General features: G+C 37.8%; 1 protein-coding gene across 3 annotated transcripts in view; it reads left to right on the forward strand.

Moving 5' to 3' along the window:
• Window positions 1–16,321, forward strand: part of ANKRD28 (ankyrin repeat domain 28) — a 140,908-nt gene that overhangs the window by 57,365 nt on the left and 67,222 nt on the right. For 2 of the 3 annotated variants that reach the window (XM_080386443.1, XM_080386445.1), the window contains exons 1-2: window positions 935–2,494; window positions 3,569–3,652. In XM_080386443.1, coding sequence (XP_080242569.1) covers window positions 2,378–2,494; window positions 3,569–3,652 — 201 coding nt within the window. In that variant the 5' untranslated portion in view covers window positions 935–2,377. Of the gene's footprint in view, window positions 1–934; window positions 2,495–3,568; window positions 3,653–16,321 lie in introns of those variants that run through there. The other variant, XM_080386444.1, reaches the window with a different exon arrangement.

Consider the following 16,321-nt stretch of genomic DNA (forward strand, 5'->3'; position numbering starts at 1 on the left):
TGATGATGTGAGCTTTTCCTGCCTGTGCTCCCCAAAGGTGGGAATTCAATATGTCTATTAATATCCAGACCATTTAATAGACCACTTAAACCTGTCTTTCTCTCTGCTGGATTTATATGTGAAACCCGAGCGCACATGCTTTATTGAAGAGCTAGAAACTTGTTTGCCATTGACAAATTCTGATCTTACCAGCTACTGAAGGACATTAGAAGTACCTTCACACTGCACAGCAGGAACAAAAACCCTCCCTCTGTTCTGTAACACCGAAGCTTATCCAGCAACTTTGACAGAAGCCATTTACATAATACACCCACAAGCCAGCACCGTTTAGGCAGATTCAAGCTGAAATATTTATTCAGCAAGTCGTAGGGCTTCATTATATTTTTATTATTATGTTAATGCAATATATTATTATATTTAAATTCTACTCAATTTAATTTTTTTCAAGCTGAGGTATACTAGTTGCAAAAAATCCTCAGTTTGGTCATTAATAGCTAGCTTTTTAATTGTGGACCGATTAAGAGAAATTTATTTTCATTTAGTTTTCGGAGTATTTATGTGGGGAGTTTCTTGTCTTCAGTGAGTTAAGTGAGGACTGTTTTGCTGCTCTGACCAGTGCCATATGAAAGCAGTTAAAATGCTGGAATTGTTTACTGCCTAAATTGTTGTTAGTCAGCGGAGCCAGTACACCAGATTTCTTTGCGGCTTTTAGTGGAAAATATTAAACAGTCGCTCTTTCTTCAGTTATAGGATTTTTACGTTTTCAGCTGCGTTAGTCACAGAACTGGCACAGAGGTAACTGCAAAGACTGCCCCCCCCCCAAAAAAAAAAAAAAAAAAAAAAAAAAAGGAAAAGGCGCCTTTTTTTGGTGCCAGAGGAAGTTGCACTGGGAGCAGTGGCTGGGCTCTCTGGTAAGTGTGACATGTGAGCATTACTAGGCATTTCATCCTGCCAGGCTGCAGTCGCTGCTCGCCAGGCTGCTGCTCGGTGGGAACGCGGCCGTGGCGGTGGTTTGTGCTCTGCTCCTACGGGTTTTTAATGATCGGCTCGGACAAACAGGCTTCTTTTAAGCTTTGCGAGGCTATCTGCTGATTGCATAATTCAATTTGTCAAGAGAAAAAACTGATAAGCAGCAGCTCTAACTGAAGAGGAGAATCAGGTTGGCACAGTGACAGATGTTCGGATAAAGAAGTTGGCTCAGAGAGGATGTACGGAGTCTGATTTTTTTTTATTATTTTTTTTCCTCCTCTCCCCCTCAATCCAAATGAAGACTATCATGGGAACTGTATTCACATGGTGATCAAAAGAAATACTTGAGTGATGAACTGCTTTTGCAGAAGAAGTCTAAGGCAGTAATTTGAGCTTTTGTGTGCAGTAGCTAGCTTGTTTTGCTGAAGCATTTTTCCTCAGCGGTATTTCTGCCTAATGTGTTTCCTGATGGAGAAGCCACAGCTACTGCCGGGTGAAGGGAAAATGAACGCTCTGCATTGCTTGTGTCTCTGACAGAGTAACGCCGTCTCTGTTGCTGTCGTTTGGGGAGGCTGGATTCAACCAGCAGTATTATTCAAGGAGTTCATTGTCCCTGTGGTCTGACTCATCGCATGTAAATGTACTGCAGCCGTGCTGTACGTTGCAGATATTTTTCTTGCATGGGAAAGAATTATTTTTCTCTAAGCAGGTCCTGAGTAACTGCTGGAAGCAAGATGTGTTTTTCTGGCTGGACTGTTTTTGACATGGAGAAAGGAAGCTGTAGAATGACAGGATGATCAGAAGGCGCGTTTATTTTCGGTCACCAGAAAGCCTGCGACGGTTGATTTAAAACTGACCTTGCAGGAGTGGGTATAGCTGCGGCTGTCTCTCTTGGGGCAATTGTTCCTTGTTTCATCCTCAATAGGACGGTGTGGTGTCTTCTTCTGCAACAATGATTTCACTGTGGGGGTAGAAGGACGCTGTGGAAGTTGTGACATTAACCAAGACAAATTTCCTTGTGAAAGGACAGCTGTGCGCGACAGTGAGTGCTGTTCGAATGGAATTGGACCTTGGGATATTTTTATCTGCTGTTCCACAGTTTCGTTACTGTGGTTTCGATGCCTAGGGAAATTTTCTTTTAAAAACACCAACTTTTTTCCAGCATTGTCTTCAATATCTTAGGGTGTTTAAATCTGAAAAATGAAGTGCGAGGGGGGATTGGAATGGCCTTTTTTAAATGCCAATACACCAGCAGCAGCACTCACAACTTTGTGAGGGCATGTGAAACAGGTGGAAGTATTTCCTCTATGGTCCCTGTTGTGGTACCTGTGGTCTGGTTCCAAACATACCATTTCTGGCTTTTTTTTTGTTGTTGTTGTTGTTGCTTTTGCTTCCTCAAACGGATCGAATGAGTCGAGTCTGTATTGTTGTTTTGGAGGAGGTAGAAGATGATTCTCCGACGTTTATTTCCAAATTACCTCAGGAAAATGTATCTTTATGTCCATCGCCCTCTGGAAACGTGCTGGTAAGGCATGTTGTTTGTTGGCGTATTTCCTGCTTATAATACTGTCGCAAATACCAATAGTAATTTTCCTAGATTAACATGAATGTATGTGAAACTGAAAAGAGGCAAGGTGGTAAAAACTGTCTATACTAAAGAGGGGGAAAAGCTGAAACTTCCTTGTAGAATTAATATTTACAAGGGCCCATTCTTTTTCATCTAGCTTGAATTGTGATGCAACAAAACCAGATCTCAACTCTTGTATAATAGCAGAGGATTTTTAGAGGTCTTGGTAAACTTGTATTTGAAGTAAATGGTTTTTCCCTGCTCCGCTCCTCATTCCTCAATGATACATTTATGCAATACTACTTTAGAAACTGATGTAATCCTTGTATTGTAATAATATGTTGTGTTTATTTTGAGAACAGATAGAGTATATAATGTATATCAAGCAAGAATAATTCTAAGCTCAAATAAAAAAATATTCATAGTCTTGATGTAACTGTTAAGATTCAAGCTACCACTTTCTGAAAACGATCAATACTGGGGACTGTGCTTTTATTGCTTTAAATTATTTTGTTTTGTCAAGTGGCTGACTTAAATCTTGCTAGCATACCTCAGCAGCTTTTCCTACTTACTAAGAAATCCTGCTATATTTAGTAATAGATGTGTGTGAGTGTGAATTTGTTACCATACTTATCTGATGCACTTTGCTTTCCCACTCTGTCTAAACAGGTGAAAAACTTCTAGTAACTTTAGTCACTCACTAATGTAAAAGGAGTTTGTTTGCTCATATAGAATTTACAGCATGTAGCAGCAGCCCTAATTTTATTATGACGAGTTCTCTTTTCAGCTGGGTGTTTTTGGGGTTTTTTTTTTCCTTCCTTTCATTGACTTAGAGTATTTTCGTGTGTGAGGTTTTTAAACTTGGAATTTCTTCAGTTCTAAATACCTTGGCTGGTTTCTTTATTTCACTGCCTGGGATGTTTTAATTTGTCATCATCTTGTGTTTGTGCTATGTATAAAAAAAAAACATATGTGCTTCACTAAAAACCAAAATGGGATTATATTCTAAGATACGTTTTTTCTTCATTTCAGCCACCATTGGTTCAAGCTATATTTAATGGAGATCCTGATGAAGTTCGAGCACTGATATTTAAGAAAGAAGATGTTAATTTTCAGGTAAAACCAAACATCATTAGCTTTGCATACATTTGAATTTTGTTTTGCTATTAACTTTCTGCTGTACTAATCACTTTAAATCTTGGCTGATTTGTGAGCTGTAAATTGTATTGTTTTTATGTAATCAGCAAAGTAAAGCCTATACACATTCTTAATACTGGGAAGGAGGGATGTAGCTTTATTGATTTGTGTCGATACTAAAGACATAATTCTACATTTATTTCAAATGTTTGTTCTGCAGTGCTTGGGTAACTGAAAACTTTGTTCATACAGTTACATCAGACTTTAGAAAGTTTGACTGGTTAAGTGTGATGCTATGTAGGCTTCTGATTCTTTTAAAATTAAATAACAGCATATAGTATACATTAGACAATGGTAAGAAGATTGACTGGGGGTTCATGGATTTTAAGAAGGCAAGCCTGATGATTATATTAAAAAGTAAAATTGAGAAACTGTGTTTATGTCCTGCTTGCAAACCAGGTAACGCAGACTTTAAAATGTCACTCAAATGCAACTTGAGTTTGTTCCACTGGGTGAAATTCAAGATCTGAACAGCGTGCAGTTACTGTATTTGCTTTCTAATACACGTTTGACACGATGCAAGATAATACGGCATAAACTCTTTACACTGCTTTTAAAGCAGAGTGACTTAAACCAATTAGAGCTTAACACTGTGGGAATTTATGTAGCTGTTTCTCCTTCAAATGTATCACAAGAGTGCTGCTAAGAAGCAACGGTTAATATTTAGGTGCTACATAGTGGCCAGTGTAAGATCATGCTGATTATTTACACTTTATTCTTAAATGATGGAAACCAAAAGCAAGTATTTGGTTTGGTATGTGTATTTTGACATTTAAAAGCATTCTACGCAACCTGTATCTGACCAATGCCAGCTAAAGTATAAGGGAGCCTTCCTGTTGTCTTCAAGAGCTTGAGCCCTGTATAAGAAAACTTGCTGTCAAAACTGAAGTTTTGTTTGATAAGGTTGGATTTTTTCCTCTTTCAGTAGTTTTGCCTATCCTTAAGCAAGATAATGTGATCGATTATATAATATCAGAAGACTTACTCTTCTGTTTAGTTATGAAAGCATTAGCTGTGTATCCTTGCAGTATCTTCATATATATGGTCTGGTCACATTGCCATTTTTATTTTTAAAAGCTGATAAATCTGTATTGTTTCATGTAAATTCCTCCATGTGTAAGTCAGGTTTAGCGTTCATAGCTGTGGTGCCTGTAAACAGGGTTAGGTTAGGATCTTTCTGCTTTTTTGGTTATTTATTACAAAAACCTCTGCGAGATTTCGCTATGTACGTGGTAGTGGTTTGGTTTTGGATTTTGTTCTGTCTAAATTTTTGTCAAACAGTCGTCCATAACTGTGAAGTCAGCAGACGTGCTTAAAAAGGAAAGCATGTAATTGCTTGATGTCTTTGAAGAAGGTTACTTCAGACTGCCAGGTAGTTACAGTGAAGAAAAGTATTGTAGGTAGAATATTCAAAATCTGGAGGGTTTTTGCATTTTACATAGGTGGGGTTTTAAAATTTTATTTTATTGCTTTCTGTGGATACGTCTCCCTTTAACAGAATGTGTGTGCATCATAGAGTAACAACACCCAAGGTGTGTTTAGAATCCATCCAGAATAAATAAGCTGTTTTTTCAAAGTCACCTTCTTCAGCATAGGCAGATGTTTATCACCCATGATCACTCCTTCCTACCATGGCACTCCTAGTCCTGCTATAGCATTTAATATTACCACATATGTCCCTTAAAATGCTGCTTGTTGGGACTAAACAAGTAGATAAATTCTCTTGTTGTTTGCTAGAAATGAATTAGAATGCCTAGGGGATTTTTCTTTGTTTCTCTGTGTGTGTGTGTGTTTTGTTTTTCCCTTGGTTTTTTCATTTGCTGTATGTGTTTGGCTGGAGATAATATATCCCCACATAGTCTAGATGCAGAGTTGTCCCCTTAGTTATGTGTTATAAATTGGTGTGGATGGAAGGAGGGAAAAAGTGAAGAAAATGAAGTGGTTATGTATGTTGCCTAATAAAGAGAAGGATTGTGATAAACTGTTTTGACTGTTGTGGATTGTATTAGACCAGTGTATATGCTGGATTTTTTCCACTTTGCTGTCCAAGGGCTTCAGTACAGTTGTTTGAATTCCAGAGTCATTCCCTCCAATGCCTCTGTAGAGTCATTTCCCTCTCTTAAGAGCAGCTAATTATTTTGCAGTTTGTATTCTAATAGCTGAGATTCCTTCCTTCCTCCCCTCCCCTGAGCATGGGTTGGACTCTTAACTGGAGACCGAGCAGGGGTTTGCAAATTAATTTTGTGCAGAAGTGAATTGAAGATAAAGCTGTTCTAGGTCTTTGTGGTGACAGTGACATTCATCTAGGAAAGTTGTTAGTCTTGTTGAAATGTGGATGGTGTTTTTCCTTCTGTTATCATCCAGCTTCATTTACCTTTTTACTTTCAGGGTATGATATCTTTAACATTAACCACAATTGATGTAATACTCTTCTAAAGCTAAGTGAGTTAGTTGAGTCTGTGTATTTGGCTTCCAAAAGCTAGGCTGTAGCAAGTGTTTGATATAATTACCCTATCTTTAGGATAGTACCCTAATACCTAGGCTGGGCTGTATTAGAGCATTATTCCTGAAACGGATGATGTCTTCTACCATAGTGTTATATTTAGAAAGATTCTGAGACTGGTAGCCTTTCATAACCTGAGTTGCTGTGTGCAACTGTAAGATGATGTGTGGATAGCAAACATGCTTTTTCAGGAAGAAGATTGTTCTCTGTTCATGCCACACCAGCCTTCTTGAGTCACAAGCTCAGCCTAGATTTAGAAAGTACGTATTGTATTCTGCTCTGCAGTTGCAATAGTTTGCGAAGAGCAAATTGGGTGTATCCCTAGCTGCTTAAACTGTGGTTCAAAAAGGCTTTTACTTTCTCTGCAAGTTGAAAGTATGCCGCTTTTTTTATAGACAAAACTGATTTATAGGAACTTTGTTCAAATGTATTGTTTGGAAGGTGAACTATCTCAAGGTTCCAATTAACAGGAAAAATGGAGGGGAACAATTGCTTCGCCTTCCCCAAGAAAACTTGAGAAACTGTAGCTGCTTGTTTCATGAATCAGGCCTAAATCACACGCGTTGCATCTGTCAAGCCTGATGCGATTTCTGTTATACACCTGGCTCTTGCTATGGGGGGTTTGTGTGTGTGTATATATGTTTAAAAATTATTTCTTGGTACCATCCTGAGCTTTTGAGACCTGGCAGTAAAGAAAATCTTGTGTGATAGCTGACACATTTAATACCTCTTTATTAGTTAATGGGGATCCTCAACATTTCCTGCTCTGGCTGATTAGATTAGTATGGCTTTGAATGTTACGTACTTTTCAGCAGTTAGTTTTAGCTAACTAAATAATTTCAACATTGCCTTTTATAAATCAGGATTTGTTTTTTAAGGTTGGGGGGGGGGGGGGCTGTTACTGTTGCAAACTGTGCCATTTCTGTTTGTAACCAAAATGGGTTTATGATCTATGTTCAGTTTAATAGATCATGAAAATGGAATATTTCACCTGAGCTATTTGTTAAGGATACAATTCTGTGGAGGCAATAACAGCTAACTGTCAAAAATCGTTTAAGGGTTGCAGATCTGACTATTGAAATCACTGTTCAAAATCAGAACAATTTTTCCTTCTCCTAGACCTATTAGGATAATATTTCTTGCCATGAAAAGTGATACTTCAGGTAACCCAATATGCAGTTTTTATAACCCGATTGCACTTGATCTTAGCTGAGGGGTAAACATCTGATCCTCTCTGGAACTGATGTCAGTGTGCCCCTTGCTCTTCTCACACTGAAGCCAAACAAGCGCTCTTGTTGGAGGAATCCCAAAATCGCACAGATCTTTCCCGATGTTAGAAAGCGCTCACTGCTCCTATTTAAAATATTGATAGTGATCTATGTGATAAGTGAATTTAACATGAAACACCTATATCTTACTTCTCACTGTGCTTTGTGAGAATAAAATGGATTTAAACTATGAAACATATTTTGAAACTGCTTTATGTGTCAGTTGGTGATGTTTTTTTCCAATATAAAATGTAAGATGGGAAAATGAAGGAATTCCACATACTGTACTGAGGACTATACTAATCAGGGTTATCTTTATGATTTCTATTCTGGACTATTGGCCATCCAGCACAGCTCTTAATTTAATGGCTCTTTTCTATAGTGAGTAACCAAAAAAATAAAATAAAAGCTCACCTGTGCTACTGTTTTGGGAAAAAAGGAAAAACAAAGCAAAACCATAGAACCAAAAAAATCTTGTTTGCTTTCCTGCCCCGTACCTGTATTGGATAACAATGAAGTGTTGCCCATAAATCCCAAGTTTTGTTCATGGGACTGACAAGGGGTGGGAACCAGTAGCACCAAAGTACTAGGTATGCACAGGAGGGCTAAGTGTGTGTGTCCGTTACGTTGAGCCGTAGGGTTGCTGTGTGGATGACTTGCAGTAGAGATGCGGGCTCTATTCCCAGTCCTGCCAAATGTGGGTTTGCATCACTTCTTTTTGTTATTTGCATGCTAGGATGATGTTGCTAGATGTTGTTCTAGGATAAAATATGACATTTTATTTGTTTTCCTGTTGATTTTTAAATGTATCTTACTCTGCAGGTCATTGCATATACTGAAAGAGGAGGAAGTTGGTTTGGGAGTCTGGTGACAAGTCTAGTAATTCTCATACAGCATTGGGCCTGGGTGCCAGGAGAATTAGATTATCAAGAGTCTCAAATATCTGAGTAGTTTAGGAATGAACAATGAAAATTAAAGCACAGTTTAAAAACCAGGGAAGATTCTTTGTGATGCTGGTATAGGACAGCAAAGTCCTAAAAGAGGTTAAGTGGAAAAAATAGGTAGTGTGTGTATGGTCTTTCATCTTTATGCTTAACCTTGTGGGTTGAACTGTGGGGTAACAGGGTGCAGTGTAGAACAGGAAAGTCTGAATTACTTGAGTGAATTATGGAACATTCTACAGAATTTAGTAGAGTTCAATGTTCTGATCATACCAATAAATTCTGTATGTATTTCATACATTAAAAGAACTTTTATTATGTTGTTATATGGAAAACTTAAACTGCTAATTCAGCAACTATATTAAAATATCTCTCAATGTAAAGAACCTTGCGTAAGTAAATACCATGGACTTGCTCAAAAAGAAATAAAAAGCCATAATGTGTAACAATGTAAAGATAATCTTCGGGAAATTTTTTACCTTTGTTCATTGTTTTTCTGTAGCCAGTTATTTTACCAATGACTAATGCAGATTTTTTTTTGTTTTTGATAAAAAGCATGCATGCATATAACTACAAATGAAAATTCCCTTAAGTTTGATGTACCTATGCCTTTAAAAACCCTCTTTCTGCAGCAATTGGTATGCATGAAGTGTTTTGAGTTACGCCTTTTGTTATCAGTGCCTGTTGTCACGATAGTGTTAGGAATTTGCTAGTTGGGACAACTGGAAGAAGTTGCTCAGAGCTGGTTAATACGTGATGCTTTTCAAATAGCCATGGTTCATCTGCAGTACCATGTTTCTTTGCTTGGGGGGTGTTCAACTAAGCTGTTTTTAATAAGTAGTGGAAGTAGTTTTGAAAAAAGTGGAGGAAACTGACAGTTTTGCACAGAAATTTACATGGGCCATATGAAAGCACTGGAAGGGAGCTGTGTCCAAATCATACTTCTTTCCATTTCAGGAATACTGTGACCATTGTTCAGAAAAAAGGGTTCTGATGTTTTGTAATGGTTTGATTTGGTCCACCCAGTGTGTTGCTTGCAGGGAAATGATTTTCCAGGCCAGTTCATCTATAACACCTCTTGCTACTAGATAAAGCTTCTGGCAATTGGAGCAAAGCTACAGTTGTATCTGAACTGGTGAGAATAAATAGAAGCTAAAGGCTAGGATAAGGTAGCAAAGACTAAGCAGGAATTGTGCACAGTTTTTAACTCTTCAACCTGTGTTTCTGAAGAGGTGAGAGATTGTGAGTTTGCTAATTAATCTGTTTGTCCCAGTCATGCATCGGTCCTGGTGTTGGTAACTATTTTATCAGGCTCCTGAAAGCAGTGTGGACTATTTGCATGAAGGACTTCGTCACAGCTGGAGTTGGCAACAAAACGTTGCACTAACATATTTGGTACTGTGCAGCAGCATCTTACTGTATTTCCTGGCAGCACAGGCTATTCAGGCAGCACGCTTAACTGCTAGTTTGCTGCTTTGAATGTGAGGGAGGAATTTAAAGGGCATCCAGAAAATAGTGAAATATTCTGAAGAGCGCAATTTGTTTATTTTTTTTTAGTTCCTGTCTTAATAGGCAGGGTCTGAACTCTTACTTTCTTAGTTGTGGTCTAGAGAGTGTCAATCAGGCATACATTTTTTTTCTTTAAAAGTATCAGTCTCTTTTTTTTTTTTTTTTAATTGTATCTTCTGCTAATTCCCAGTTGCAGACATAAAGAGACACTGTAATTATTATAACTTGAACTATCTAGGTTGACAGTCTAGATTGTGAATGTGTAGCTGTAATGATATCTTGGACATGTGCACAATTCAGTCCTATTAAAAACAATCTTAAATTTAGACCTTCTATCCAAAAATGTTGTAGTACCTTGAGTCTGATCATAGCAAAGAAGTGTTTAGTGAAAAATGTGGACTTTTGATGTTAATAAAGTACATAGAAATATTTGCATGTTTTCTACTGAGAGCACTTTTTTTTCCTCAGAGAGATTTAGAATAAAGACAAATTTTAGTTTCCATCTCTTGCAATGTGCTAGTTATAGCTAGTGTGGTTCTTAAGTTTTTAGTTTCAGGTTTTAGCAATCAGATTTAGAGGAAAAAATAGTTTAGAACTGCTTCCTAATGTTCCAAATTATTTGTCTATTTTAAATCCTGTTTAACTTTGGAGTTCTAGTAGTTTGGGTTTTTTCACTAGAAAGGTTTCTGGTTGAACATTACTTGTAAACTGTTTTTATTTCCAATTTAGAGTGTAGCACATTCGTGGGATAAAATTACAGGTATCTGAGATTGAAAGACTTTTCAGTATGATGAGAACATAGGATGAGTTATAACTTACTTTGGTGCTAGTTATTTAATTCAGTTTCATCGTTTCGATTGTTAAGCACAGTCCCCCACTGTGAGTTTTTCTGCAAGTAAGAACTGTATATTGAAAATATATATATATACACATATGCAAGTTATATTATAAAATGTGAGTATGTGTGTGTATATGTGTATAAATAATTTTTAAAATATGGTAGCTTATCTAATGTTGGTGACAGTAAACATACAATGAATTGACAGTCAGTGCAGTTCTTTGAAATAACTGAACATCAGGGAGGAAATAAAACATTCCTGTGTAAACAAAAACTAATAATGAGAATCTCTCCAGTAAAAAAACATCACTGAGAAACATAGGCCTTGACTCTGCAGCAGCTCCTGCCTGAAACCCAGCTTCAGGTGCTGGAGCAGAGTGAGAAATTGTCTTGGGCATGTGGGGGGCAGTAAGACCTGGCAGAGAGCAGGTGAAGTCAGGATGGGCATAAATCACAAAAGGAGCTGAGTGTGCCTGCAGATGTTTCCACTGCTGTTTGTTGAAAGATTTGTGTTACCCATCTGAAAAACAATAATTATACCTATCTCTTACTCAGAACAGATCTCTAATAAGACTTGAGAGAGCTTTTGTAACTAGGTAGAGGCATTTTAGTTATTGGATTCATTTAATTTGGTATGTTGTCATTTTGTGTAAGGTATATGTAAATATATTTTTCATATGTATAGGAGAGAAGAAAATAGGATATAATCTCAGAGAATAATGGTAGCATTCATCTTCTCTGTCCTGTTTGGCCACGGATTTCTAATAAAATTCAGCTGTAGAATGAGAGCAAGATATTTCTTTCTCCTTAAACTTTTTCATGGACTTTTGTCCAATGTGCATGTCAATGTATTGTGTCACTTTCTGCTTCTGGTCAGTCTCTGTATTAAACTTTCTTAATGTTACCACTGCAAACAGGAACCCCCGTTTCCTGTGCAACTGGCCTGATGAAATGATGAGTCATGATGCTCTCCTGCTTCATAAAGTGTTCACTTCATTGACATTTCTTTACATCTGAAGAATAGCAGGAAAATTCTGCGAAGAATCCTATTTTTGGGGAGAAGACTGTGGTCCTGTGCAGACAGGAGCAGGTTCTGCCTGCTCAGAACTTGGAGCCATGCATCAGTTTTAATGTGGTGTGTCTTGCATGCAAGAAAGTCTGGGAAATGTTTTTTAGAAGGGCTTTATATGAATAGCAAATGTGTATGGTGTTTTTATTAACAAGACAAAGTTAGCTTGTAGAACATCTTGCCACTAAACATGCTCGAGTTTTATTAGGTGGGTTTTTAGGCAATAGAGTTCAACACTACCATATGGGAATGTCCAGGGGTTATTGTGCTAAAGAATTGAGTCAGTTCTTAAAAACATGAATATTCGTATTATGTATCTGAAGGGATAAGAAGAAGCTTTGCTGCAGGGAATGTAGAGAAGCTTTTCCTATAGGAAAGCTTCTTCCAGTTCTGAAGGATCTGGTATGAGGCTGTTCAATACATGGGTCTGAGGCCTGACTGATTCCAGAAATGGAGAATTTTGGAGACCTAATTCTTCTGAGTGTTGTGGAAACTTGCTGCAAGTTGTACATTGTAAAGAGTATCCACCAGCTACGGAAAGAAGATTTAGATTCATAATACAGCAGTTATTTATTGTTACTTAAAGATTTAGATTTCCTGTTCATTAATGTGGAATGTTTTTTCAAGTATGTCATCTGTAATGAATAATCAGATATCTTATTTCCTTTTTAGTGGTTTAGAGTGAATCATGTTTTTCAGCCTCAATGTAAAGTGTGTCCAAATGGTGCTGAGTTCCTCTTCTGGTGCAGAAACAGATGCAGAGTGTTTTAAATACAAATCTGTATAATTAGGCATTTTTCTTCAGAATCGAAACTCTTAATGAGAGAATCTTGCCAGTCCAAAGAGGAATAATTCCATGCTTCTTGTTGATAACACTGTGTTTGGCCTGTGCAGATGCGATTTTCAGATGTTGTGAGTTATCACTCTTACTAGAGTGATACAAGCAAACCTTCGGCAGTTACAGGCAGCCTGACTAACATCAGAAAGTTGCAAGTAGCTTCTGTGGATAGTAGTTCTCAAAAAGTTACTGCTGCAGAAGGGCAGGACTCTGAAAAGAAGGTGCTTACATGGGTGCTGCCTTGTACAGGTAGCGAGAGATATTGTTTAGAGACGTAGTACCAGTGTAGTGAGCTGGTCTAGGCTAATATATCCTTCTCCTCAAGTCTAGTAAGCTTGGCTAGTACTATGCTAATATGGTTATACTGTTTGCTAAACTGGGCAAACAAGCTTGGATGTCTGCGTGGTGGTGTTGTTACCATATTGGCTGTACTCTGAATTTGTTTTACAGTAATTGGGGGTTTGACAGACAGGGTTTGTTTCAGCCATTGTTATTTCTTTAACATTGAGAAATTGGCATTGATGTAGCAAACCATGAATAATTAGATCAAATTTAAATGTTTTTCAAGAATTTTGTGTATGTCTCCAGTGTGATTCTTAGTGATAATGATTTTGTAGATCATGACCGACTTGCTATATTACTTCTAGTGATTATTACTTAAGATTGTAACCTTCGATACATAAGTAAGTTCTGCATTTCCTGCTGCTTTTACAAAACAAGCTAGAGGCAAGGTCTTGAATAGTTAGAGCTTACTGGAGTTACTCTTGGCAGTTGCTGTGCCTGTCACGCAAAGGATTGGTATTTGAGAACAGAACATCCCCACTGAAAGAGCAGAGGGAAGAAAAAAGCTCAGTAGACTTAATGTGCATTAACTTCCAACATCAACACTCCTTAGAGAATGCATTGCTGGTAATAGCAAGATAGGATTTGAATTTAGGAATTATTTGCAGTAACTTTCTGGGTGAAAACTATGCATATGCAACATACTTTTGAACAAGACTATTTTCTCCACTTTGCAAGTGGTTAAAGCAGTCTTACATATCTAATGCGCTATCAGTAAACACCATTTCCTTTGTCCCCTTTGGCCCTTGTACACAGGCTCTGTGCAAGGTAGATACCCTTTTTAAGTTCCTTAAATCTAATCTAGTAAAGGGTGGTTGTATATCAAAAACTAGGGGGGAAGCATCTCTTATTTCTTTGCTACATGCTGTAGGGAGAGCTGTCCCATGCATGCCTGAGGACGAGGGCTCTCGTCGACATTTGGTAGGTGGCTGTAGGGCCTGGAAAGGCTCGTACTGCTGTCAGGTCTGAGGGCAGATGAACTAGAAGCTCATTGCCATGAGGGCTCTCTTGAGTCCTTGCTGAAGAGTATGCCTCTGAAGTTCAGATACAACATCAGTCTGGAATATAAAGTTTGAGGGGAATTTTCTCAGACCTATGATGTCAGCCGGTACCTTTCTGTCTCCAAAACCAGTGGAATTCTGTTATCTTTCAGTCTTTATTGAAGTCTTACTTTTATTATAATCCTTCCAAATTATTAATTTCATTTCACTTTCATTTTCATTTTTTATTTGCAAGAACTACTGGTTATATACATATGTGTATATGTAATTATGGTCATTTATAAATAAATTACATGATGCTGACTTATTGTCTCATAGGAGTGCAAATGTCTTGCTTTAGTCGCTGCTAGGGCTTCCTGTAATGACAGTTCTCTTCTAAACTGATAATCTATTCCCTAAGGAATAGTGCAAATAAAATACTTTGATCCAAAGGTTACCGGCAGTTTTGGAGGAGTTTTGATCCTTGCTAGCAGAGGCTTTCTGTTGGGTTTCCTTGTGATCAGGGTGGGGACTTCATTTTCTGTTGCAGACGCTTATTTTGGGTGGATGGTTTTTTTGACTGTCACATTCTTCAGAATAGGTGCATTCTGTGGGTTTTTTCTTGCCTAACACTTTCTGCCTTTTGTTAGCACAGATTGTGTTATATGCTACTGAGTCAGATGTTCAGAATAGTGCAAGGGTTTCTTAATAGAAGGACTTTGTGTGTTGCAGCTAGGTGACTTGACTTTATGAAGTTATCCAGCTCAACATGCACAAGCAGAATGTTTTAGCTTGCTCCAAGAAGAGGTGCTAACATTAAACAGACAACCTGAAAACCACATCTTTTCCTGTCACCAAGACAATGCGGTTATTGAGATGAATACCTGAATTACATCAGACACATATAGGGTTGTCATTCTAGCACCAGCCTTTGAATGAAAAAGGCAGAAACCCCAGCTTCTCTGAACAAAAGTGTCATTGGCCTGAACGTAATGTGGTGGATTTAAACTGGGATGGAGACGTGCATACCTTACCTAGTGTGGTGTGATCTTTCACTGGAGCATAAACAGAGCCTGTATTGTACTGTTTTCTCTCTTGGCACATTTTCTTATTTGTGTCCTCAAATACTACAGATAGATGACAGAGTAAGATGAGGCAGTCACTGTCCCTCATTTAGCCTGCTCTATGAGCGCAGGCTGGCTTATGTAATGTCCTCCACGTCGCTGTACGCTCACTATGGGAAGTCCATTGTTTTCACATGCTGCTTTACTTTTTTCAAAAACAGTTTCAGAGATGTTCATAACTTTTCTTATCAGCAACTGCATTGCAGTTAAGGGCTATGTTTGTCTTGTGCCGTAGGTACCAGGTAAATGTTTACAAATATACTTGGGAAGGGTAAAGCCAAGGGAAAGAATTTTTTAATGTATCCTTTTTTAAATATAGCACAGTTTTGAATGCTGTAGGGGTTTGTGTTGGTTACTTTTTAAGTTCAGTGATGGAGTTTTCTTGCTGTCTGTCTTCCTCTCCACCGTAATCTAGTATATTAATAAATAGTCTTGGCCCTAAAAGTTGCTCTGTTTTAATTCCTAAGTTAAAGGAAGGAAGATACATCTAAAATCTCAGCTGTACTGTGAGATCAAATTGCTCTTATCAAAGAGTAGAGGATAGCTCTTTATTCATTCCATGTATTGGGCAAGAATTCAGTAGCCTTTTTTAGTGATAAATGGGACCAAATTCTTGATGTTGGAACTTCCAGTGAAAGGGAGCAGCTCACAAAATGTCTTCAGTTATCCAGGTCCTTATCCGATACCCAAATGAACGTTTGAGTTCACTCACAAGGATTCCTAGACTTTAAAATTTGGGCAAAAGAAGTTACATAGGCAGTTTCATAGAATAAGACGTAGTTTCAGCTTTTCTTACAAGCTGTGCTTGTTCTGTACATGAGTTTGAAAACCTGACCAGTGAGAATTGTAACAGTGACATCAACTTTACAAAACCTGCATGGAACATAAAGGTTAAAGGATATGAGAAGATGTGTATTTCCAAAAAGCACCCTGACTTGGTACTTTCAAAAAACAGAAATTGGAGAGGTATTTTTGAGGTGAATTGCTTGGAAGTGGAAAAATACAGAGATGTTGGATTGTTTCAAAATACGTCTCTTTAAATACCTAACTACAAGTCAAAAAGTCTTCTTGCTGTGTACGTCTTCAGTTGTGAGAAATAAGGATGCAATGTCTACCAGAATACCTCAAGCTCTCGTGTCCTCATATGTGTTCTTACTGATAACTTTTTACCTTTAG

Source organism: Falco punctatus, assembly GCF_963210335.1.
Source record: "Falco punctatus genome assembly, chromosome: 4".
Taxonomy (NCBI): domain Eukaryota; kingdom Metazoa; phylum Chordata; class Aves; order Falconiformes; family Falconidae; genus Falco; species Falco punctatus.